This window comes from Loxodonta africana, chromosome 7 (assembly GCF_030014295.1).
Source record: "Loxodonta africana isolate mLoxAfr1 chromosome 7, mLoxAfr1.hap2, whole genome shotgun sequence".
In the NCBI taxonomy this organism is placed as follows: Eukaryota; Metazoa; Chordata; class Mammalia; order Proboscidea; family Elephantidae; genus Loxodonta; species Loxodonta africana.
Genome location: NC_087348.1, coordinates 86,452,239 through 86,478,797, shown reverse-complemented (window position 1 = coordinate 86,478,797; position 26,559 = coordinate 86,452,239). Strand labels below are relative to the sequence as shown.

The 26,559-nt window shown below is 39.6% G+C and overlaps 1 protein-coding gene and 1 pseudogene across 3 annotated transcripts in view; one reads left to right on the top strand and one right to left on the bottom strand.

The window, feature by feature from the left end:
* Nucleotides 1-16,832, top strand: part of RRM1 (ribonucleotide reductase catalytic subunit M1) — a 43,214-nt gene extending 26,382 nt beyond the window's left edge. The window contains exons 7-13 of one of the 3 annotated variants that reach the window (XM_023539025.2): nucleotides 4,903-5,052; nucleotides 5,264-5,485; nucleotides 7,344-7,420; nucleotides 9,805-9,940; nucleotides 11,096-11,191; nucleotides 12,319-12,507; nucleotides 13,163-16,832. In XM_023539025.2, the coding sequence (XP_023394793.1) occupies nucleotides 4,903-5,052; nucleotides 5,264-5,485; nucleotides 7,344-7,420; nucleotides 9,805-9,940; nucleotides 11,096-11,191; nucleotides 12,319-12,507; nucleotides 13,163-13,351 (1,059 nt within the window). In that variant the 3' untranslated portion in view covers nucleotides 13,352-16,832. The remainder of the gene's footprint in view (nucleotides 1-4,902; nucleotides 5,053-5,263; nucleotides 5,486-7,343; nucleotides 7,421-9,804; nucleotides 9,941-11,095; nucleotides 11,192-12,318; nucleotides 12,508-13,162) is intronic. The other 2 variants (XM_064288594.1, XM_003420072.4) reach the window with 2 other exon arrangements.
* Nucleotides 16,833-18,403: 1,571 nt separating this feature from the next.
* On the bottom strand, nucleotides 18,404-19,732 carry LOC111747666 (olfactory receptor 52B6-like; annotated as a pseudogene).
* Between the last annotated feature and the right edge of the window lie 6,827 nt (nucleotides 19,733-26,559).

The following is a 26,559-nucleotide window of genomic DNA, read 5'->3' as shown; positions in this document are numbered from 1 at the left end:
GCTGTGATGCTGGAAGCTATGCCATTGGTATTCAGGTACCAGCAGGGTCACCCATGGAGGACAGGTTTCAGCTGAGCTTCCAGACTGAGACAGACTAGGAAGAAGGACCCGGCAGTCTACTTCTGAAAAGTATTAGCCAGTGAAAACCTTATGAATAGCAGCAGAACATTGTCTGATATAGTGCTGGAAGATGAGCCCCCCAGGTTGGAAGGCACTCAAAAGACAACTGGGGAAGAGCTGCCTCCTCAAAGTAGAGTTGACCTTAATGAGATGGAGTACAGCTTTTGGGACCTTCATTTGCTGATGTGACACAACTCAAAATGAGAAGAAACAGCTGCAAACATCCATTAATAATCGGAACCTGGAGTGTACAAAGAATGAATCTAGGAAAATTGGAAATCCTCAAAAATGAAATGGAACGCATAAACATCGATATCCTAGGCATTAGTGAGCTGAAATGGGCTGGTATTGGCCATTTTGAGTTGGACAGTCATATAGTCTACTCTGCTGGGAATGACACCTTGAAGAGGAATGGTGTTGCATTCATCGTCAAAAAGAATGTTTCAAGATGTATCCTGAAGTACAACGCTGTCAGTGATAGGATAATATCTATGCACCTACAAGGAAGAGCAGTTAATACAACTATTATTCAAATTTACGCACCAACCAGTAGGGCCAAAAATGAAGAAATAGCAGATTTTTATCAGCTGCTGCAGTCTGAAATTGATCGAACATACACTCAACATGCATTAATAATTACTGGCGATTGGAACGCGAAAGTTGGAAACGAAGAAGGATCAGTAGTTGGAAAATATGACCTTGGTGATAGAAACAATGGCGGAGATCGAATGATAGAATTTTACAAGACCAACAATTTCTTTATTGCAAATACCTTCTTTTACCAACATAAACGGTGACTATACACATGGACCTCACCAGATGGGACACATAGAAATCATATTGACTACATCTGTGGAAAGAGATGTTGGAAAAGCTCAATATCATCAGTCAGAATGAGGCCAGGGGCCAACTGTGGAATAGACCCTCAATTGCTCATATGCAAGTTCAAGCTGAAACTGAAGAAAATCAGAGCAGGTCCACGAGAGCCAAAATATGACCTTGAGTATATCCCACGTGAATTTAGAGACCACCTGAAGAATAGATTTGACACATTGAACGCTAGTGACCAAAGACCAGATGAGTTGTGGAAGGACATCATACATGAAGAAAGCAAGAGTCATTGAAAAGACAAGAAAGAAAAGACCAAGATGGATGTCGGGGGAGACTCTGAAACTTGCTCTCGAACATGGAGCAGCTGAAGCAAAAGGAAGAATTGTTGAGGTAAAAGAACTGAACAGAAGATTTCAAAAGGCCTCTTGAGAAGACAAAGTAAAGTATTATAATGACATGTGCAAAGAGCTGGAGATGGAAAACCAAAAGGGAAGAACATGCTCGGCATTTCTCAAGCTGAAAGAACTGAAGAAAAAATTCAAGCCTCAAGTTGGAATACTGAAGGATTCTATGGGGGAAAATATTAAACGACGCAGGAAGCATCAAAAGAAGATGGAAGGAATACACAGTCATTATACCGAAAAGAATTAGTCCATGTTCAACCATTTCAAGAGGTAGCATATGATCAGGAACCGATGGTACTGAAGGAAGAAATCCAAGCTGTTCTGAAGGCATTGGTGAAAAACAAGGCTCCAGGAATTGATGGAATATCAATTGAGATGTTTCAACAAACAGGTGCAGCGCTGGAGGTGCTCATTCGTCTATGCCATATGTCTATTTCCATATTTCAAGAAATATGGAAGACAGCTTCCTGGCCAACTAACTGGAAGAGATCCATATTATGCCTATTCCCAAGGAAGGTGATCCAACCGAACATGGAAATTATAGAACAACATCATTAATATCACACGCAAGCAAAATTTTGCTGAAGATCTTTCAAAAATGGTTGCAGCAGTGTATTGACAGAGAACTGCCAGAAATTCAGGCCGGTTTCAGAAGAGGTCGTGGAATCAGGGATATCATTGTTGATGTCAGCTGGATCCTGTCTGAAAGCAGAGAATACCAGAAGGATGTTTACCTGTATTTTATTGACTATGCAAAGGCATTCGACTGTGTGGATCATAATAAATTATGGATAACATTGTGAAGAATGGGAATTCCAGAACACTTAATTGTGCTCATGAGGAACCTTTACATAGATCAAGAGGCAGTTGTTCAGACAGAACAAGGGGATACTGATTGGTTTAAAGTCAGGAAAGGTGTGCGTCAGGGTTGTATTCTTTCACTAAACCTCTTCAGTCTGTATGCTGAGCAAGTAATACGAGAAGCTGGACTATATGAAGAAGAACGGGGCATCAGGATTGGAGGAAGACTCATTAACAACCTCTGCTATGCAGATGACACAACCTTGCTTGCTGAAAGTGAAGAGGACAGGAAGCACTTACTAATGAAGATCAGAGACCACAGCCTTCAGTATGGATTGCACCTCAACATAAAGAAAACAAAAATCCTCACAACTGGACCAATGAGCAACATCATGAAAAATGGAGAAAAGATTGAAGTTGTCAAGGATTTCATTTTACTTGGATCCACAATCAACACCCATGGAAGCAGCAGTCAAGAATTCAAAAGATGCATTGCATTGGGTAAATCTGCTGCAAAAGACCTCTTTAAAGTGTTGAAGAGCAAAGACATCACCTTGAAGACTAAGGTGCCCCTGACCCAAGCCATGGTATTTTCAGTGGCATCATATGCATGTGAAAGCTGGACAGTGAATAAGGAAGACTGAAGAAGAACTGACGCCTTTGAATTGTGGTGTTGGCGAGGAATAGTGAGTATACCATGGACTGCCAAAAGAACGAACAAATCTGTCTTAGAAGAAGTACAGCCTGAATGCTCCTTAGAGGCAAGAATGGTGAGACTGTGTCTTACATACTTTGGACATGTTGTCAGGAGGGATCAGTCCCTGGAGAAGGACATCATGCTTGGCAGAGTACAGGGTCAGCGGAAAAGAGGAAGACCCTCAATGAGGTGGATTGACAACAGTGGCTAGAACAATGAGCTGAAGAATAACAACGATTTTAAGGGTAGTTCAGGACCGGGAAGTGTTTTGTTCTGTTGTGCATAGGGTCGCTGTGAGTCGGAACCGACTTGATGGCACCTAACGACACAACAACAAGTAACTATTATACAAGATTATATTATAGAGGCTAAAGTGACCCTCTTAAAACAAAAGTTAGGTCATGTCATTCCTTTGGACAAAACTCCTCTGTGGCTTTCCAGCCATCCAGAGGTCGTTCTTTTTAATTGAGGTAATTCACTTACCATGAAATTCACCCTTTTAAAGTATACAGTTCAGTGTTTTTTAGTATATCCGCAGGATTGTGCAACTATGACCACTGCTTAACTCTAGAACATTTTTATTACCCCAGAAAGAAATGCTATACCCATTTCCTTATTTCCCTAAGCGCTAATCTACTATCTGTCTCTGAATTTGTCTGTTCTGGACATTCCATGCAAATGGAATCATAAAATATATGGCCTTTTGTGTTTGGCTTCTTTCACTTAGCTTAATGTTTTCAAGGTTTATCTATGTTGTAGCATGTATCACTACTTTATTCCTTTCTATTCGGAGCCCTTCCAATGCCCTACAAGGGCCCACACAAGTGGGTACCCTCACTTTCCCTGTTAGTTTCCACCTTGCTCACTCTGCTGTAGCCCTACCAATTTCCTTGATGTTCCTCAAACATGTCAAGCAGGAGCCTCAGGATTTTGAAGTTGCTGTTTACTGTACCTTGAATGTTTAAATGCTCCTCCCCCAGGTAACCATATGATTTGCTTTCTAGCCTTTTTAGTTCTTTGTTCATATGTCATGTTCTCAGTGAGGCCTTCTGTGACAACTGTATTTAAAAATGGCATCCCCTCCATCCTTAGCGCCAGCATTCTCTTTTTCTGTATTGTTTTTCTCCTTGGCATTTATTGAACTTATGGAGCCCTGGTGGCGCAGTGGTTAAGAGCTTGGCTGCTAACCAAGAGGTTGATGGTTCCAGTCCATCAGCTGCTCCTTGGAAACCCTATGGGGCAGTTCTACTCTGTTCTATGGGGTTGCTTTGAGTCAGAATTGACTCAACAGCAGTGAGTTTTTTTGTTTTTTTTTTTTAATGTGATCCAAGCTGTTTTAAAAGAGTCTTTGGTAACACATGTAGAATGGAGTAGATGTGAAGAGCATCAGGGTATCCAGTCAGAAAGCTATTTCAGTAGTTCAGATGAGAGGAGTTGCAAGTTTGGATTGGGGTAGTTGTAATCAAAAGAGAAAAGAAGGCGTGTTCATTCAGCATTATTAAGCATTTAATATATACCAGGTGCACTAGGTGCTAAAATGATAAGGCTAAATAAGATATGATTTCTGCCTGAAGAAGCTCACCACCTAGTGTAGTGGTTGTTAATACAGCAGTTGGGATAATCACCTGGAGAAGACTAGTCACTAGTGCAACCGAGAAACTGGATTTTAAATTTTATTTAATTTCAGTTAAATAGCTACATGTGGCTAGTGGCTACCATATTAAATAATGCACAACTAGTGAATGAGACAAATAAAAAAATCGTAGCACAATGTGATACGTATCTAGTAATAGAGCTGTGTACCCTGTGAACACAGGTTCACTCTCCCTCGTACTTATTTCTCTGGTGCATGTTACTCATGTACATGAATAGATATTGAGAGTTGGAATCAGTGGGACTTAGAAATGGACTGATGAATGATGAAGAGGGTGGGGATTAACATTTAAATTTTAATGTCGGGAGTGTTAGAAGCCTGCATAGTGCCCGTTGAAACAAACTGGGAAGAAATCGAAATTGTACGATTCTTAACTCTTTTTTTTTGCATTCCAGGTTGCAGTTTGTAACTTGGCTTCTCTGGCTTTGAATATGTATGTCACATCAGAACACACATATGACTTTAAGAAGTTGGCTGAAGTCACCAAAGTTATTGTCCGTAACTTGAATAAAATTATTGATATAAATTACTACCCTGTCCCAGAGGTATGAATCAGTTTCTTCCTTCTTGGTAATTACTGAAATCCAAGGTGGAGGTTGCTTATCAGGGTCTGAAGGTCATCATGTAAATAGTTATCATTGGTATGGTGTAAGAAAACTGAGATAAAGAGATAATATGTGTTATTTGGTGCAGAATGGTGCTTTTTATGTTCAGTAATGTTTTCTCTTTTTCTTCTCTAAATCTGTTGGCACAAAGGCATTTTTATCAAATAAACGCCATCGCCCCGTTGGAATTGGGGTACAAGGTCTGGCAGATGCTTTTATCCTGATGAGGTATCCTTTTGAGAGTCCAGAGGCACAATTATTGAATAAGCAAATTTTTGAAACCATTTATTATGGAGCCTTGGAAGCCAGTTGTGAACTGGCCAAGGAGCATGGCCCATATGAAACCTATGAGGGTTCTCCAGTCAGCAAAGGCGTAAGTATATGGATGAAATTTCTTTTTGCCAGGAAGTACCTGTAGTGGGTTGACTGGTGGCTCCCCAAAATACATGCATATCCTAATCCTTGGAACCTATGAATGCTGCCTTATTTGGAAAATGGGTCTTTGCAGATGGAATTAAGTTAAAGATTGAAATAAGGAGATCATCCTGGATTATCTGGGTGGTCCCTAAATCCAGTGACAATTGTCCTTATTAAAGACACAGAGAAGAGGAGGAGACATTGTGACAGCAGAGTTTGGAGCAATGCAGCCACAAGCCTAGGATTGCCAACAGCTACTAGAGGCTGGGAGAAGCTAGGAACAGAATCTCTCCTAGAGCCTCTGGAGGGAATGTGGTTCTCTGAACATTTTGATTTTGGACTTCTGACCTCCAGAACTGTGAGAAAATTAATTTCTGTTGTTTTAAGCCACCAAGTTTGTGGTAATTTGTTCTGCCAGCCATGGGAAGCTAACACAGTACTTTTGCCTTTTGGAGTAGAAAGAATACTGTATTTTAATCTCTTACTTAGAACTAGTCATTGCTAAAATGGCTTAAGAACAGTGCTGCCTGTATACCCACTCCTCATTTGTTGACATAGTTAGGTCCCAAAGACCAGGTCATTACATGAAAATTGGCATTATGTGTAAATGGAGGGTAACCACATCACATCGCAAAATGGAGGATGACTGCATTATTACATAACTGCCAAACCACTGAGAATCACAGCCCAGCCAAGTTGACACAGAATCTTAACCATCATAGCCACTGTTACTCCCACATCACACCTTGGCGTTTGTTTTCGCTAGACATATGTTGTTAATGTATCGGATAGTAGATTTTTTTTATTATTGTCATAAACGTGAAAGGTCGGATAACGAGATAGCTGATAAGTGAGGTGTAGGTGTATTAGTTTTCTCTTGGTGAACTTAGCAGCTTAAAACAATATACATTTATTATCTCACAGTTTCCATGGCTCAGGAGTCCAGTCACAGCTTAGCTGGGTCCTCTTTCAAGTTGTCACAAGGCAGCAATCAAGGTGTTCCACAGGGCTTAGGGTTGTCTTCCAAGTTCACCAATTCTTTTCTTTGCAGCTGTAGAATTCATGGCACCTAGCTTCTTCTAGACCAGTAGGACAGAGAGTCTCTTTTTTAGTAAGGGCCTAGTGCCTCTTTTAAGGGCTTTCTTCTGGTTAAGCCAGGTCTACCCAGGATAAACCTCCCTTTTGATTAACTTAAAATCAACTGATTTGGGACCCCGATTACATCTGCAAAAATTCTTTTCCTTTGCCATGGTCCTGGGCAGTATGGTATTCAGAGATACTGTCCACCCTCGAGAGAAGATTACACATGGTATGTATACCAGGGTTAGGAATCTAGGGGTCCTTCTTAGAATTCTGTGTTACGTGCTGTCGTTATTATCAGTAGTATGATTCTCTTCCACATAAAATAAGACGTTCTTTTTCATTCTGACATGCCTGTGGGTATTTAGGAAGTCTAATGTGGGATTGTTGAAAATAGGTGTTTAGCAAAGTAAACAGATGAAGAGGAAGATCAAGACAGTGAAGAAAGATGAGATTAGAGTAATGCTTTTACTGTAAAAGAAAATGCATTTCAGCAACACCCTTTCACGAGTGTTAGGATTTACTGGTTTGTAAGTGTGATATTGATCCTCTAAGAAGGCTTAGCATGTTTCTGATCAGTATGACTACATGGAAGTCTGTACAGGGAACTTTCAGGACTTTGTATTCCTTACACAGTTCTACAGCATTTATTTGGATGTCAGTCATTTGCTTTGTTGTAGATTTAAATTGCCATGGAGTGACTGAACATGCATTTGGTTGTTTATATTCTTTAGATCCTTCAGTATGATATGTGGAATGTTACTCCTACAGACCTATGGGACTGGAAGCTTCTCAAGGAGAAGATTGCAAAGTAAGTAAAGAGATGTAGTTTTGAAGTCAGGAGGGTTGGGGATTTCCCGCCTGGCTCTTTAGAAGTTAAGTATATCATTTTAACTTCTGCAACTTATTTTTCCTCTTCTATTAAATAAATAAATAAATAAATAAATAAATGGGGCTAAAATGACCTATCTCACAGAACTACTTTTGTAAGAAAACTTTATGAGGTAATATATATGTAGTAACCTATAAATTCCTTGGTCCAGTGAAAACATTTCAGTACATGGTAAGTGTATTACTATTAGTTGATCTTGATTTTGGGCTTAACCATTTTGATTTATCCTTAGGTAATTCTTTTTTTCATTATTAAAACTTTCATATTTCCAAGTGTGTTTGTTTTGAATATTTTTACTTTTATTTATTGCTTAGCTACATTGGGCACATAAATTGCCTTTGTTTGAATTGATTGTCATAGGAATAAGTTAGGGATTTTGGAAGAGCTTTTATAAGGTAATGTGTTAAACTGTATGAAAGAAAAATTTAAAGATTGGGTCTTTGTAGGCCTTTTAAGCTAATAAACATGAGATTTGAGGGCAAGCAGAATGTTTTATTGAGTGAATAATTTTCTATCATGATACTCTGTGTAAAATGTTTAATGTTTACAAGGGAAACAGCTTAAAAATGCTCTTAAAAATATCTTTTTGTCTTAAAATTATGTATTACTTAAATAATACACGTAGAAAATTTAGAAAACCCTGTGTGTCAGGAGGAAAATGAAAATTATCCTAGTACCATCTCTCAAAAAAACCTGTTTACATCTTGGTGTCTGTCATCTTTCAGACTTTTTTCTGAGTGAGTACATGCTTGTATTTAAATGCAAATTAGTTTTTACAAAAATGGGTCTGTACTCTATTTTTGTTATTTTTTCTCAATATGTTATATTTAGCTGTTTTTCCTACATATATGACTTTTAAATTTCAAAATTAACACACACATATACATTCATTATTAATAGAGTTCAAACACAAAAATACAATAGAAAGTAAAAGTCCTTCTTTATACTCTTCTGCCAACCACTTGTCCTACAAAACAAGTCCCACAAAACAAAAGACCAACAAATTTCTTTTCTCAGAGATTGTTGATGGTGTGTATTTTTCTAGACATTTTTCAGTAAATTTGCAGATAGATAAACACACACACACGCAGTTTTGTTATATAAATATGATCCAACTTGACTGGTTACTCTGAGACTTCTTATTTAGTGATATATTTTAGAAATCTTTCTCTTTTAGAACACATAGATCTACCTAATATTTTTAAGGATTACAGGTAATTCCATAGTTTGGATATATCATATATGTACGATTTTTTAAAACATGTTTCTATTTTGAATTCCTGAATTTTCAAAACATTTTTTCCTACTTGAATTTAGATGGACTCTTTATGAAGTAGACAGATAATATTGCTGTTTTACAGAGGAGGAAGTAAAGACATGGTGATTTGCTTGATGCCTCATACTAGAAAGTGACAGAGAGTGGGTTTGAGAACAGCTGTACAGACTTCATCAGGATATGAGGCTGTATGCCAAGCAGTATATGAGCCCATAGGTATAGATGCAGAAGAACATGCTCTTTGTCTTTGTAGAAATTTAAGACTAAGTAACGTAAGACATATAGCACAAGTAGTTATAGTATACATAAAGGTACAATATGCTTAAAGGTACACTTGTATTTGGAGTTGCCCTCCTGGTCAGGAAAGAAGTTAATAGAGAGGGTATCTCTTAGGATGAGCTTTGTAGGATGAACTGGGGCAGTTTGAAAATTGTTCAGTATGTCAGATAGTGTGTTATTCCTTAAGCACTCTCCTTGGCACTGAGTAAGTTAAAAGATATTAACCTTCCAACAACTTGTGACTAAAGAGGTAGTAGAAGAAATCAGAAATATATTTTGAGCCTATTTTTTTGCCTTATTCACAGGATAATGGAGAATTGTGATGATATGTGTCTGCTTCTGACTACTTTTCCATCATTATATTTCCTGAAGGCTTATATAGGCACTTAAAAAAAAGTGAGGGTTGAATGAGTGTACCTGGACACAGGTGGGGAACTCTTCAAAAGAGATTTGAGTGCTTCCCTGGGCAAGATAGTGAATCAAGTGCTGATAGCTGAGTGCTACAGTGCAATTAGCGTAGGTCATGGTACGGTAAGGATATCCAGCAGTGAAAATTGTGCTAATTCTGTTTAGGAAATCAGCATTTAAGAAAGGAGTTATCTATACCACCCATACTGTGGGGTTGCATGCAAGTCAAATACATGTATGATGTTACTCACAGCAGCAGCATTTACTCCAGTGAGTAGCTGTGTTCCTGGCAGCTTGTAGCTTTTTGACTGTCACCAAATAAAAATCTCTTTTTCTTTAGGTATGGTGTAAGAAACAGTTTACTTATTGCCCCGATGCCTACTGCTTCAACTGCTCAGATACTGGGGAATAATGAGTCCATTGAACCTTACACCAGCAACATCTATACTCGCAGAGTCTTGTCAGGAGAATTTCAGGTGAGATCACAACCAGACCTACTGAGATCTTTCAGAAACCCGATGCTGGAAGTAAATGCTCACTCAGATTTAGAATGCCCGCTTTTTCTTAGTTTGGAGGCAAAGCTTTGATAAAGTGAGTTATTTCATATCTAACATTCTCCATATTATTTCAGCACATAATAGGCATTTAATAAATATGTATTGAAGGAGTGAATGATTGGAGGTTGAGTATGAGAGAAGCTTGGTATTAGAGTTCAAGTGATGTTTAACTATTCTATAATCATTGTGATGTATGCTTAAGTGGGTGACACTCAAGAAGTGTATAGAAGCATTTAAGACAGTGGTTCTCAACCTAGGTTACCAATTAGAATTTCTGGTAGGTGGAACCAGTGTTTTGTTTTGTTTTGTTTTTTAAGATTCCCAGGTGACTCTAGGGTTGAGAACCACTAATTTAAAAGCATTTCATTTATGAATTTCCAGATACTCTGAAATAAAGTTTTGTAAGGTTTGGAGAGGATACGTTTGAATTTTTTCCCTAAGTATCTATTGTATCCTTACCTAAAAAATACAGTTTCAGCCAAAGATTAGACAGACCTTTAAAACAAACAATAGCACACATGGAGGAATTTTCTTAGAAGTTCAATGAAGTGTAAGACCAGATGGGCAGCACTTGCCCAAAAGCAAAGGTGAGAAGGCAGGAAGGGACCGGAGAACTGGATGAATGACACAGAGAGTTCAGGGAAGAAAGGCGAAGGAGGAGAGTGCTGACACATTGTGGGGGATTACAACTAATGTTAGAAAACAATTTGTGTATAAAACTTTTTGAATGAAAAACTAATTTGCATTGTAAACTTTCACCTAAAACGCAATAACATTTAAACAAACAAAAAACAATCCTTATAGATTTACCCAGTTTAGACAGTGTCAGTTCTTTTCACTTGCAAATACAATGTATTATGTTTATTGAACAACAAATGTCAAGCTCTTGAAGGAATGTAGCTTTCATATGGTAGAATGGGACTCTCAGTTTTATAAAAAATAGTATTTACTACAAAATTTAATGTTAAATAATTCATCAGTGATTTCATTTTCTTAAAGCTTCAGGCCTGTGATCCTGTGTAAGCCCTGTCATTGTTGTATATACCTTCTCATTGTTTCTGCTTTTCCATTCAGATTGTGAATCCCCACTTACTGAAAGATCTTACTGAGCGGGGCTTGTGGAATGAAGAGATGAAAAACCAGATTATTGCATGCAATGGCTCTATCCAGGTACAGAGTGAAAGTGAAATGTGATCTTCAGAGAGCTGAGTTGGACATTGTGGTGCAGCCACACTTCTCTCAGGCAGTAGAGAGAAAGAATGGCTGTTCAGTGTGGTAGTACAGGCTCTGCTTACCTGTGCATTGTTGTGGTAGGACAGTATTTATCTTCACATAGCCTTTACCTTCTTGTTGTTTGTACACTAATATAAAGCAGTGGTTCTCAATTTTTCTGCGTATTAGAATCAACTGGGGAGCTTTTAAAATCCTAGAGCTTAGGTTGCACCCAATAGCAATTAAATAAGAATGTCTGTAGGTGGGAGCCAGGCATCAGTATTTTTTAAAGATTCCTCAGATGACTCCAAAATGAATCAATGTTTGGGAACCATTGATATAAAGTCTGAAATTAGAGAGTCAAACTTAATTAAAAAACATGATGGAGATTGAGGACTGATAGTCCAGAAGACAGACTCACAAATAGTGGTTAACAATAAGTTATTTGCAGCTGACAATCAAGAAGCAATTATTTGTAGGTAGAAGCTTCTGACTAAACATCAGTGTACATGACAACACAGATACAAAGATTCTTGTAACTTTTCTGTGTTTGATGACAGAAACTGTAGCATTAGCCAACTTGTATGTTTTAATGTGAGTTTACCCTAGACCTAAGAAAACCTGATTTCTGTTGACTCCAAATGGAGTTTATAGAGCCCTTTTGGTTTAATTAAAGGGTTTTGTCCCACTGCTTCCCTTGATCATGTCCCTGTGATTATATCCTGATAATTTGTATTTTCTGCAAAACTCAAGAATAATTTATTGCTACTTAGTTCTGACTTTTCCTTTCTTTCTTGAATGCCTCTAAACAATGCATGTTTAGGCCATAAATCAATCAAACATGGATGCTGAAGCCACCACCACCAGAATGATACTTGGTTGATTAGATAGGGCCTTGTTGGACTTTCTAAACCAGAGGCGAGTAGTTTTGGCAAATCTGATAAGCATCATGTCGTATCATACTGAATAGTATGGGCAGAGCTGGCAGGAAGTAGAACCAAGGCTGGAACCTGGGGCCGTTATTCTGTCATTCATACTGCTTTTTTCAAGAGGAGTGGAATAAACATTTGGTTTCCCTTCTTCAGAGCATACATGAAATTCCTGATGACCTGAAGCAACTTTATAAGACAGTGTGGGAAATCTCTCAAAAAACTGTACTGAAGATGGCAGCTGAGAGAGGAGCTTTCATCGATCAAAGCCAGTCTCTGAACATCCATATTGCTGAGCCTAACTATGGCAAACTCACTAGTATGCACTTCTATGGCTGGAAGCAGGTTGGTGGAGGAAATCTAGCTACCTGTTAAATACTGTCACCAAAAATCCTTCTTTCACTTCAAATCCAATACGTTCAAACCAACTCATGGTTTTTGTACCAGAATTAGCTCTGGTTTAGGACTTTCTTGTTTCTATAGATTATATCATTCGAGGCTTGAAACCTTGGAGTTACCTATGATCCTTTCCTTTATTTTCCATGCAGTCACTCATCAAATTGTATTAGTTTTTCCTTCATACTGTTTCTTGAATCCCTTCCTGTTCCACTGCCATTAGTCTCAACTTCGTAACTGATCTCTTTCATCCTATACAGAGACACAGTCCAACCCTCTTAGTTATAATCTAAGGCAGACATGTTATCTTGGGCAAACTTAGAAATCATATGCATAAAAACAAAACAAAACAGAAAACAGACTAGAGAACAAAAATATTTGACATTTCCAAATGGATAAGCCTATTTTAGGTGTAAAGATACAGGGTATAGCTGTATGATTTCCACGCTCTGAACATTTTTGAAAGGCTTCTTAGTGGAGATAAAATTCAGGTTTAGAAGAGAATTTGAACTGGCTTATGGGAATGTATTTTTAACATTGGTCTTGAATGTGTAGCATTCTCACAAATGGTTTCTTCTAATAGTTATTTTTACTTCCCTTGTAGGGTTTGAAGACTGGGATGTATTATTTAAGGACAAGACCAGCAGCTAATCCTATCCAGTTCACTCTAAATAAGGAGAAGCTGAAAGATAAGGAAAAGGCATCAAAAGAGGAAGAAGAGAAGGAGAGGAACACAGCAGCCATGGTGTGCTCTCTGGAGAATAGAGATGAGTGTATGATGTGTGGATCCTGAGAAGAAAGGCTCAGAAGAGACCAGCACTTCTTTGACAGCCACACTACTTCTTGATCATAGATAGGCGTAGTGAGTTTGCTTGAGGTGGTAAGGCTTGGCTGGACCTTATTGTAGAAAAAGGATCAATTCATTTAAAGTACTCTTTCTCAGTTTTGGTAAGGTGGCTTAGTTTTGCTGCTTTGACTGGTGGGGTCCCTAGAAGCAAAACTGAGTCCTTATTCATACCAGTAACCCATCAGAGCCACCCAGGAAAGGCTCTTGTTGTCTTCTCTGACTTGCTCCAGGACCTTTATTTGGACAAGGTCCTATAGGTCATCTGAAATAAAGATGAACATTTCTAAGTGACTGTGTCAGATTAATTTTGTCATTTATTTTCATACAAATGTCAAATTTGAAGAAAAAAATGTTTCTGTTCTTTGAGAGTTCAGGAAGAAAATTTTAAAACAAATTGCTTAAAATCTATATAGCACCCTGACTTTAATATTTATATGCCTTTTTCCTCTTTTTAACACATGCATGTATATAAACAAACATATGCTTATCCCTTATTGTTATATTAACTGGTGCTCTTTTTGAATGTGGCTAATTTCCCAATTTTGATACGGAGAAGCATCATTAGCATCTTTAGTTAGTAAAATGCTTTCCAAATTTTCACAGCTTTTTTCAGGAAAATTATGGAATGTTCTTCAAGTCTCTACTCTCTATTCCTTTGGCAGTTTTCATTGGATTTTTTGATGGTGTGTGTTCAATTCAGTGTTCTGTATCTCAGTATATAACCTACATTAAGTTCTACTTTTGCAGGTAAGGAAATAGATTCAAAAAAATTAAGTAACTTGAAATCCTCAGGGCTTTGAACCAGTTCATTCCGATTCTGCCCCCTGCTGAGAATTTTCATTTCCACTTCAAATATACTCAATCGTAATCTACATTTTAACAAGATTCCCAGGTGATTCTTATGGATAGGTAAGAATCACCTGGGTACATAAGAATTACTTTGTTCTTCATTTAAGAAATACTTGTTGAGTGTGCCTACCTTGTGCCGGACATTATGCATTATACATAAACCTATGTACATACACATAGTTTTATCATCAAAAGGATATAGACTAGATTTTGTTCTTTAACTGAAGCTACAGGGAAAGACTACTCAGCTAGTGTATCTGAAACATTAAACAATTGTTAAAAATATATCTCTGTTACTTGATTCCAGACTTCAATAATATTCTTCACATTTGTACAGCATCTTAGTGTTTAACATTTATAAACCATTTAATTCTTATAACCTCTGACACAAAATTTCTATCCTTGAGCTAGCTTTCTTCTCAAAGGCTTGGACTCAAGACCTACTGGAACATTTGTGTATCTTCTTTAGAGAGATGTATGTTTAAGTCTTTTGCCCATTTTTAAATTGAGTTGTTTGTCTTTTGTTGAGTTGTAGGATTGCTTTATATATTCTGGATATTAAACCCTTATGAGATACTTGATTTGCAAATACTTTCTCCCATTCTGTAGCTTGTCATTTCACTTTCTTGATAATGCCCTTTGATACACAAAAGTTTTTAGTTTTGATGAAATGCGATTTATTTTTTCTTTTGTTTCTAATGCTTTCAGTGTCATATCTTCAGAATACATTGCCAAATCCAAGGCCATGAAGATTTACCCCTGTTTTCTCTTTAGAGTCTTATGGTTTTAGCTCTTATATTTAGTCTGTTGATCCATTTTGAGTTAATTTTTATATATGGTGTGAGGTAGGAGTCCAACTTTATTCTTTGGCATGCCAAAATCCAGTTGCCCTACTACTCTTTGTTGAAGAGACTGTTCTTTCCTCATTGAATGGACTTGGCACTTCTGTTGAAAATCAGTTGACCATAGATGTTTGGTTTTATTTCTGTACCCTGAATTCTATTCTGTTGGTCTGTATGTCTGTCTTTATACCACTACCACACTGTTTTGATTACCATGGCTTTGTAGTATGTTTTGAAATTGGGAAGTGTGAGTTCTTGAACTCTGTTCTTCCTTTTTCAAGATTACTTTGACTATTCAAGACCCCCTGTAAATTCATATGAATTTGAGGATCAGCTTTTCTATTTCTGAAAAAAAAAGGGTGCTGGGATTTTAATAGAAATTGCATTGAATCAGAGATTGCTTTGGGTAGTATTGACATCTTTACAATATTAAGTCTTCCAGTCCATGAACACGGGATGTGCTTCCATTTATTTAGGTCTTTAAATTCTTTTGGCAATGTTTTACAGTTTCAGTGTACCAGGCTTTCACTTCCCTGGTTAAATTATTCCTAGATACTTTATTCTCTTACATGCTGTTGTAATGGAATTGTTTTCTTAGTTTTCTTCTGGGATTGTTCATTGCTGTTGTAGAGAAATACAACTGAATTTTGTGTGATGATCGCGTACCCTGCAACTTTGCTGAATTTGTATATTAGCTGTAGTAGCTTTCTTGTGGATTCTTTGGGATTTTCCAAGTATAGGATCTTGTCATCTGTGAATAAAGATAGTTTTACTTCCTTTCCAATTTTGATTCCTTTTGTTTCTTCTTGCTCAGTTTCTCTGGCTAGAACTTCCAGAACAGTGTTGAATAGCAGTGGTGAAAGTAGGCAGCCTTATCTTATTCCTGATCTTGGGAAAGTTTTCAGTCTTTCCTTGTTGAGTATGATGTTAGCTGTGAGTTATTTGTAAATGCCCTTTATCATATTGAAGAATTTCTTTTCTATTCCTAGCTTGTTGAGTGTTTTTATCCTGAAAGGGTGTTGAATTTTATCAGGTACTTTTTCTGCATCAATAGAGATGGTAATTTTTTTTTCCTTCATTCTAATAATGTGGTGTAGTATGTTGATTGATTTTCTTATGTTGAACCACCCTTGCATTCCTAGGATAAATTCCACTTAGTCATGGTGTATAATCCTTTAAAATGCTGTTAGATTTGGTTTACTAGTATTTTGTTGAAGATTTTTACATCTGTATTCATAAGGGATATTGGTCTGTAGTTTTCTTGTGGTGTCTTTATCTGACTTTTTTCAGAATGAATTAGGAAGTTTCCCTCTTCTATTTTTGGAAAAGTGTGATTAGGATTGGAGTCATTTCTGTAAGTGTCTGATAGAATTTCCCAGTGAAACGATTTTGTCCATAACTTTTCTTTGTTGGGAGGTTTTTGGGCATTAATTCAATCTCTTCAGTTGTTACTGGTTTGCTGAGACGTTAGCCAGTTCAGGTAATTTGTGTTTTTCTAAAAATTTGTCCATTTCATCTAGGTTATTATCTAATTTGTTGGCGTATAATTGTTCATAGTATTTTCTTTTAATCCTTTTCATTTCTTTTGAGTCAGTAGTAATGTCCCCACTTTCATTTCTGATTTTAGTTACTTGCATCCTCTTTTTATTTGCCAGTCTAACTAAAGGTTTGTCAATTTTATTGCTGTTTTCAAAGAACCAGCTTTTGGTTTCATTGATTCTCTCTATTGTTTTTCTATCCTCTTTTTTATTTTCTCCCTAATCTTTATTATTTCCTTCCTTTTGGTAGTTTTGAACTTAGTTTTCTTTTCCTTTTGTAGGTCTTCAAGGTGTAAAGTTAGGTTATTGCTTTGAGATATTTTTTCTTCTTAAATGTAGTCATTTACATCTATAAAATTCCCTCTTAGCACTACTTTCACTGCATCCCATAAATAAGTTTTAGTATGTTGTGCTTTCATTATCATTAGTCTCTAAGTATTTTCTGATTTCCCTTGTGAGTGCTCCTTTGATCCATTGGTTGTTTAACCCTGTCTTGTTTAATTTCCACATATTTGGAAAATTTTCATTTTTCCTTCTGTTATTGACTTTCAGTAGGTGATAAAACTGAAGAGATTGGCTGTGGTCACATGATGGGGAGCCTTGTGTGGCACATATTAAAGAACTTGGAGTCTATCCTATGAGTGACAGAACTGTGGAAGGTGTTCAGGCAGGAGATAGCTGATTACATTTTAGATAGATTACACAGGCTGAGATGGGAAGAATGGCCTGACCTGTGGGTTTGGGTTAGACTGGTGTCATAGATTGAATTTTATCCCCCAAAAAGGTGTGTCAGTTGCCTAGGCCATGATTCCTGGTATTGTGTGGTTGTCCTCCATTTCGTGATCTGATGTGATTATCCTATGTGTTGTAAATCCTAACATCTATGATGTTAATGGGAGTCCTAGTTACACAGTGGTTAAGAGCTCAGCTGCTATCCAAAAGGTTGGCAGTTAGAATCTACCGACCACTCCTTGGAAACCCTGTGGGGCCATCCTACTACTCCGTCCTTTAAGGTCTCTATGAGTTGGAATTGACCCGATGGCAATGGGTTTGGTTTTTTTTTTTTTTTGTATGATGTTAATGAGGCAGGACTCAATGTACTGGATTAGGTTAGGTCTTGAGTAATTCTCTGGAGATATAAAAGGGAGAATTGAACAGAGAGGAGAGGGACGTCCTATCACTGAGAAAGCAGAGCCAGGAGCAGAGTACAACCTTTGGACATGGAGTCCCTGTGTTGAGATGCTCCTACCAGGGGAAGATTGATGACAAGGACCTTCCCCCAGAACCAACAGAGAAGAAAAGCCTTCCCCTGGAGCTGGTGCCCTGAATTTGGATATCTAGCCTCCTAGACTGTGAGAGGATAGACTTCTGTTTGTTAAAGCCATCCATTTGTGATATTTCTGTTATAGGAGCACTGGACAACTGGGCTCTAGAGAAGACCTGGTCTGGGGGTCTGAGTCAGAATGGGGGCCCCACGGCAGGACCTGACCTGTTTGTGTGGGCTAGGCTAGCCACCTCAGGTAGGCCTGACTTGTTTACCTGTGCTAGATTGGGAACCTTAGGTCAGAGCCTCATCTGTGTCTAGAACCCTGGAACCCAATCTGTGTGCTTTAATTCTAATGTTCTTAAGGCTAGCTTGTATTTGGTGAGACTGGGGATTCATGTAAAGTCTTAGACTATATTTGGGAGAGATTGAGCCCCCCAGGGAAGGTTCTGGATTATAAATTAGCTTCATACTGGGTATACAGATCAGGTTGTGGTCTATATGACCTGCTCTATACCACTCCTGGTGAAGCTCCATACATCTGGATAACAATGGGGCTTTCTCAAGAGTTGTGGGGAAGAGAACAGAGAAATGAAGGGACATATAGGTAAAAGCAATTTTACTATTGGGATGAAAACAGAGTGCTCTAAGAATTCAGCAAGCAATAGTTGACTAACATTGGGCCTGCTATAGAGCCCATAATCAGGAAACTTCAGCCAATCCCTTAGTACTGTCTGCGTGTCTCCTGTACGTAGAGGTTACAGCCTCAGCTTTCCAAGTAGATAAAGTCCTCTCACCCTGGCAGTTTCCCTTCCCCTCTGATGTTCTGCAGCTTCTGACTTCCCAACCTCTTAAGCTGATTCTGTTCCACAGAGCATCTTTTTTACATGTTGCCAGATCTCTCTCGTCCTCACCCCGTAAATGATAGGATTCAGGGCTCCTGGGAGCAGCAAGTAGATGGCACTGATCAGGTTCTGGACATCCTGAGACACAGTCTTGGCCACTCGAAAGACTACAGAACTACAGAGACCAGAGAGGTAGATGGTGAGAATGACCAGCAAGTGGGAGCCACACGTGTGCAAGGCCTTGGCTCGCACTCCCCCGGAAGAGATCCGGAAGGCAGCATAGATGATGCGGGTGTAGGAGGTTCCCAGCAGGGCCAAATCAAAGATCACAGTGACCAACCTCATAGCCAACCCAACCTGTTGTTGATGGTCAGGTCCCCACAAGCTATGCTCAGGAGTGCAGTGTAGTCACAGGTGAAATGTTGGATCACTGCTGTCCAGCAGAATCGAGCTTGTGAGGTGAGCACCACCAAGGGCACTGCCACTCCCAGGCTCCATGTCAGGGCAAGAATGGCCAGCGGGCCCAGCAGGCGAGAGGTCATCAGGTCAGTATAGCGGAGTGGGTGGCAGATGGCCAGGTAGCGGTCCAGGGCCATGGCTAGTAGGAGATTGTAGTCCAGAAGGAGGGTGAAGTAGATAAAGAACATCTGTGCCAGGCAGCCATGCAATGAGATGAGGTTGGCATAATGCACAAAGCCCTCCAGCATTTTGGGCATCACGGCAGTGGCAGCACAAATGTTGACAGCCAGGAGCAGGGTGATGAGAATGTACATGGGCTGGTGCAGGCTCTGCTGGGTTGCCACAGTATAGATGACCAAGGCGTTGGCAGAGATGATGGTCACATAGAGGGAGGTAAGAGGCAGGACCAGGAGGGGCCGCCACTCTCGCAACCCAGGGAAGCCCACCAGGAAGAAGTTGGTGTAGGAGAGGTTGAAGGTGCTGGTATTTCCATTCTCACCCATTAGCCTTGGCCTTGGGCCTGCCACAGGAATGGGGATCAGAAAAAAGTGGTTAGAACAAAATGGAAGAAAGCCTATTTTTATTTTAGGGCCTGAGAGGCCTGTAATAAAAATCTGGCTGCTAATGTATGTGTTTCTATTCCTTTGGGGCTCACAGGTGCTATGTCGGGTACTGTGGGAGCTACAAAGATGAATTCCTTGTCCCCAGGTAGCTCTTAGCCTCATGTGCGTGAGATGTAAAGTTACAAGATACTTGTTTGTGATGTTCCACACATTTGTGCTGAGTGAAAGGTTAGGAAGAAAAAAGCATGTATCGTATGAGAGGGGAAGAGTGATGGGTCTGAGGTAAAACAAGAAAGGATGAAGAAAATCCTTGACTAAGAGCAACAGAAAGTATACAAGGGATCGAAAGGTGAAGGGGCCTAGAAAGGCTTATTGAGGAGAGAGAAACCAGCCAGGAAAAATGGCCTCACTTTTGTGGCACCGTGGCAAGGACAGAGGGAAGTTGCTAAGGAAGACTTCTGGCCTTCCTGGGTCACAAAGGACAAGCCGAAGGGACGGTTCCCTTCCTAGCCACCTGTAGACTGGGTGCCCACTGCCTGCCCTTGCCCTCAGCAACGTGAATGATTATCTTGCTTTCCTTTCAAAATGTAAGTTCAGGAGGGCAAAGGTACCAGCATCCTTCTGGTGTGTTCACTGGAGCTTGAAGCACAGAGCGACTGCAGCACGCAGGAGATGCTTGAGCGCTGCTTGTTGAGTAGGGAAATGAGGACTAGAAGAAAGATGGGAGGAGGCTAAACATTTAATTGGGCTCTTATAGCTGTAATTTTAAAGTCTTGGCCACATCTTTGTGTGATTAAGGGAGCAGATATCAAAAGGTATATGATGCAGTAATGGGCTTACTTCTTATTCTAGATTATTAGGGGCACTGTTGGATGGTGAGCGTGGGATGGGGGTAGGAAGATGGTAAAAGGAGCTAACACTGATATACATAAAAATAGCTAACATTTATTAAACTTTTATCATTTGCAGCCAGTTTTATAAGTGCTTTCATGTGTTAACTTTTTAAATATAAGAATACTATGAAAGTGATACTGTTATTTTAATTTTACAGATAAAGAAGCTGAGGCTCAGGTTAAGTCTAGCTCAAGCTCACACAGTTAATAAGTGGCAGAGCTGGATTTGAACTCAGGCATTAGACTCCAGAGTTCATGTTCTTAACTTTAGGGTGACCAACTTGCCCTGGTTTGCCTTGGATTTCCCTGGGTTTAGCCCTGAAAGTCTGATATCCCAGGAAATCCTTCACTCACAGGCAAACTGGCCAGTGGATCACCTTACAGTTACTACTGACTATATGGAAGGTAAGAGCAGCCGTATAAATATTGGGGCATTTAGGCAATGTTTTGGTTTTTTTTTTCCTTATGAGTTTAGATGTATTGTCTCTGAAAATCAATGTTCGTGTGGGTGTTCCAACAGCCGCCCTCTGAATACTCAGAAGAATAAAGAGGCACATCTGTAAACTCACACCTCAGGGAAACCTCAAAGGAAAGTGGATTTGAAGTTCCAAAGTACAGTCTAGAATGCCTCTCTGGAAATTTTTGAGCATTATTTTAGATATAACTCAGACTTTGGGAAATGTGTTGCTGTTGATGTTGGGCGAGGGCCAGACAGCCTTTGTGCGGAGGTGGTAAAAGTCCTCGCAATGAAGATCTGAAGAAGAAGATTTTCATGGAGAAGGGTGGAATTGAGAAGTGGAGAGTGAGAGAGGTGAGAGGTGACCCATGATAAGACTAGAGGGATGAGGAGGAAAATACAACCTGGAAGAGCAGTGGCCAAGTAAATGTCCGGGGATCCTATGCTTCTGCTTCCTAAATATATCAGAGGGTGGTCACTCTTAAGGGGGAGAAAAAACTGACAAGGACTGCCCATGAAACTTAAATTTGAATAAGGTTGGTCTGTCTCCATCATGTGAACTATAATTTGTACTCCTATTTTGCATTTTGGGATTACTCAGATAAATTCCTTAAGGAGCTTCTTTGACACTGGGCCCCCCCAGAAAAGCAGCCAATAAAAGAAGTATAGAATAATAACCTTCTAAAGGAGGGGAAGGAGGAATGAAAAAGACTGAGACATGAGGAGATCAGTTAACCGGCTGGTGAAAGTCTCAAGAGACATGAGAAGATGCTTCTGGAGGCAAATCAGACTAAAAAGCAATGGAAAATGGAGAGAGTGGGAGGAATAAGAAATAATTTCAAGGTTTTTAGTTTTGATGACTGCGATGGAGCTGCCAAGACCTGAGAAAGGAGAAACAGAGCTAGGGTACTAGGAGGTATAGTTAATGAATTAAATGTTTTCAGGACTCTCAAGCGAAGAGACATCAGGTCAGCAACTGAAAATGAGAGTGGAGAGGTTAGATGAAGGATTAAGGCTGGAGATGAAGATGTGGGGATTATAATTTTATGGAGGGCATGGGACAGAGTCCTAAGGAGCAGGCAGAATAATAGATGGCAGTGAAGAAGACTGAGAAAGAGAGGAGAGAGAGGCGGAGGAGAATCAGAGCAAACGGAGTGCTGGAAACCAGAGGAAGAGAGATTTGTTGTTCTAGGGCTTCTAGTTTTTCTTTTTGAAGCTTCAAGATAAAAAAAAGACTAGTAGGGGTGAAAGACTAATACAGTTAATTACCCTATAAGGTTTAATGTTCTCAATAGCAGAGGAGTGGGACAGGTAGGAGAGCCGAGATGAAGATACCAGATATTGCAGAAAGGCATACCTCCTCCAGTGGAAAAGTCAAAGCCACTAACAAGAACTCCTTTAATTTCCCCTGTTCCCACAAAATTGGCTACTGTGCTCATCTTTTCTTTCTTCATTTCCCAGTGAAAGAAATGTAGCGTCTCTGTTCTGCCGGTGCTTTAAATTATATCCCATTCTTTCTGTCCTCAAAGTATCTTTCCAGTCTTCCCTCGTTCCCCTCAGCATAAAATAAACAAGCTCAAGTCTCTGCCATTAGAGAAAATAAACTTTCTTTAACTCCATTCAGCTCTCCTCTAGTTTCCGATCTTTCTCCTCAAGCTTTTTGGCCACCCTCTGCACGTTTTCACCTCTCACTCACCCCTCAACCACTGCAGCCTGGCTTTTGCTCCCAGCTCTGCTCCAAAATGTCACTTGCCATAAGCCTGAATACCCTACCAACTGTTAGATGCAATGGACACTTGACTACATCAATATTATAACTTTTAAATTGTAGCCAATAAGGTAGATAGTAGAATAAAATATAAAGAAGGGCAGGATATTTTCAAAGCAAACGAGCTCCCAGCTGGCCATTTCTGCTTTATCTCTGCTGGTTATTAATTCATTACCTCTCAGCTCCAAATTCATCCTTTCTGTCTGTGAAACCATCTGTGCTCTTTACGTAATTTTCCTTTGCCAGCTGGAATGATGATAAACTTTGTCAGTAGAAGGCACTGGAGAGGTATTATGGGAGAAAAGGGGCTTCCGTTCAAGTTCCATTGTACTCTCCCCAGGCTCCTGCAGAATGGGTAGCTTCCCCAGTGCCCAGCTCCTACAGAGCACGGAGGCCAGGAGCAGCTTCCTCTGGCATCCACCTTGGGTGGTTTTATAGGAGAGTGTCTCTGGTGAAATGCTTCCTAGATGGTGGATTTCCAGCAAGTTCCATTAGCGTGGCATGACAGCTGCTTCTCTGCCATTCAGTGAATCATGGGTTGTGCCCCATCCAACAAGACCCGGATCCCACCCTGAGGAGAGAGGGACCTATTCCTTGAGCGCTCTCTCAGACCTAGTGGTATAGTGGCTACTCCTTATATCTGCTATTCCTGTATTCTTTAGAGTTCTTTTAACTTTTTTTTTTTTTTTAATAATATTGAGTTTTTGGTGAAAGTTTACACAGCAAATTAGGTTCCCATTTGAAAATTTTCACACAAGTTGTTTTCATTCGTTGTTCAGTGGATTAGTTGCTGGGGTAGTAAATGCGAGCATCCTCTCACTTCACTGTCGTGCTCCACCCTCTTCTTTTTACTTCTTACTAGTCAGCCCTTCAAGGAGCCCTGGTAGCACAACAGGTAAGTGCTGGGCTGCTAATCCAAAGGTTGGTGGTTTGAAACAACCTAGTGGCTCTGTGAGAGAAAGAACTATTTGCTTGCCTAAAGATTAAACTGGTTGCTGTTGAGTAGATCCTGACTCTTATTGTCCCATAGGATTTCCAAGGCTGTAATCTTTCGAACGCAGACTGCCACTTTTTTCTCCTGTAGATTGGCTTGGTGGGTCCAAACCACCGACCTTTCAGTTAGTGTCTGAGGACTTAACCACTGAGCCACCAGGGTTCTTTTCTGTAAAGATTACAGCCAAGAAAACCTTATGGAGTAGTTCTACTCTGTCACATGAGGTCCCTATGAGTAGAAATCAACTTGATGGCACCTAACAACAGTCAATCCCTTATTATTCCAATCCCCGGTTATAGTTTATAATTCTTCATATTAAATATTTTCTGTTCGAATTGTTGCTGGTTTTGTTGTCTGATTGGACTGAGACTGATACAATCTCACTGACAAGTTTCTCTTCCTCCATTTGCTTTTTCTACTGTTTCTACTCTAACTGTGGTCCTTGGACCAGCAGCATCAGCATTACTTGGCTGCAGAATCCCAAACTCTTCTGAAACAGAATTTACGCTTCAACAAAATCCCAAGGTGATTCGTAGGCATATGAGAGTTCGAGAAATATTGTTTTGGGTTACTGTATTATCTGTGCTTTCTGTCCACTGTTCCTCTCATTCTACATATCATTCTTGAGTAAAACTCTACTAACTCCATGATTTCAACCTCTATTTATACATTGATGGCTGTTAAATCTGTGACTGAAACTTGCTTACACAAGCCAGCAATCTGGAGATATTCTGATTTCTTCCTGTCACCCACCTCCTCATCTAATTCTCAAGCTCCTGTAAGTTCTACTATCTTACTGGACTTCTTTCTATCTCTTTGTCTTGATCCTCATTACTTCAACCTACAATATATCACTTCTTCCCTTATATTGACACCTTTATCCTCACCCATTTAAAACCCATTTTGCATGCAGCTTTCTGAGAGATCTATATAAAATGCAAATCAGATATTTTACTTCTCCAGTTTAAATTCTCCGGTGGCTTTCATTGCCTTCAGGATAAAATGAAAACTCCTTAGCTTAACACAGAAGGCCTTTAATGGTCTCTCCCCTGCTCACCTCTCTAAGTACATCTCTCAATGTACTTAAATACAATAGTTTATTGAGTGCCCACTTTGTGCCGGACGCTATTTAACTCACTGAATTCTCACAACCTTATGAGACATTTTACAACCTTATCCCCATTTTACAGGTGAGGAGACTGTGGCACAGGGTGTAATTTGCCTAAGCTTACACAAGTAGTAAGTGGTAGAATGAAGTTTCAAATTCACCACCTTGGCTTCATTGCTCCCATAAATGTCAAATTATGCCATTGTGCTCCAGACACGAGGAACACCTACGTTTCCTGAATGCATCATGCTTTTTCATGCTTCTAGGTGTTGCCTGAGTAATCTATTTTTTCCTTCAAAACTCAGCTCAAATATACCTTCTTTAGGACATTCATCTCCATTTCCCCCTCAGCCTTTCACTTGTGACAGAGTTAGCTACTCCTTCCCTGGAGTCCCACAGCATGTTGAAATCATTCTGTAATTGCTTGTCTGTCTACCCACTAGACCGAAAGTGTTGCTGGTGGGGAAACCATGCCTGGCACAAAGCCTACTGCAGAACAAGTGCTCAGTGTATATATTGTGTTGAAGGAATAAATGAACACACAAAAGGATTTTTAATAAACATTCTCGTTTGAAATTTACAGCAGCTCTATGAGGTTGAACAAATAAATGACTGTATAGGGCCATAAAAACTAGCCCTACCAAAGCTCAGATCTTCTAAGCAACTTGCTGGAATTCACCTAGAAAGATGAATCAGACCTCAAATCTAGATCTTCCAGGATGCTTCCCTCTACCTCACAGCTTCCCGCTCACATTCCACACACAAGATAGCATTAGTCAGCCTTCAATATTTGTCTCAGCAGCAATATAGAGCTAGCATGTATTGAATATTTACTTCATGCCAGGCACTGTTCCAAGTGTTTTCCATGTAGTATCTCTTTAATACAGTGACCCCAGGAGATGAGTACTATTTACTAATCCCTGTTTATCAATGAGGACAATGAGGTTTAGCAAAGTTAACTCTAAGAAAGTGACATAGGTATTAAATGATAGAACTGGGATTTGAACTTAGCCTTGTCAATGGTAAGAGATGGAGTTCAGTTTCCATCTCAGACTGACCTGCCTCCAAAGCCGCCACAAATTTCTTGTCTCCCTCACCCCAACCTCACCGTGGCTGCCTGTAGTGGTCTCTGGTCAAACCTGTGGCTTTGGTTTCGCTTCTGGAAAGTAAATCCTGAAGTCAGTGGCCATCTCCTAGGTGACCTATGAGGTGATCTATGATGCTGAGAGGGAGGAATGGATAATTAAGCCTATGGGTCCAGGGGAGGAGCCTGAGGATATTCCTAGAGGGGAGTCATTTCTGAAGACTCAAGGGAGGAAACAATGGGAAACTCAGAAGAACCTTCTCTCCCTTTGGAAGACTCCAAGGAGAGGCACTGGTTAGAGGTAATAGTGTACAAATATTTTTGTTTATATGGCTCTTGGTATTCTCACAGAGCAGTCATATCTGCTGAGGGATTACCCCCATTTTACAGATGAGACATTAGAGGCTCAGAAAGAGCCAGTAAGAGTTCAGAATAAGCTTCATCCCAGGGGGCCTTGGGCACTAGCAGGCACAATCTGGGTATTACTGTC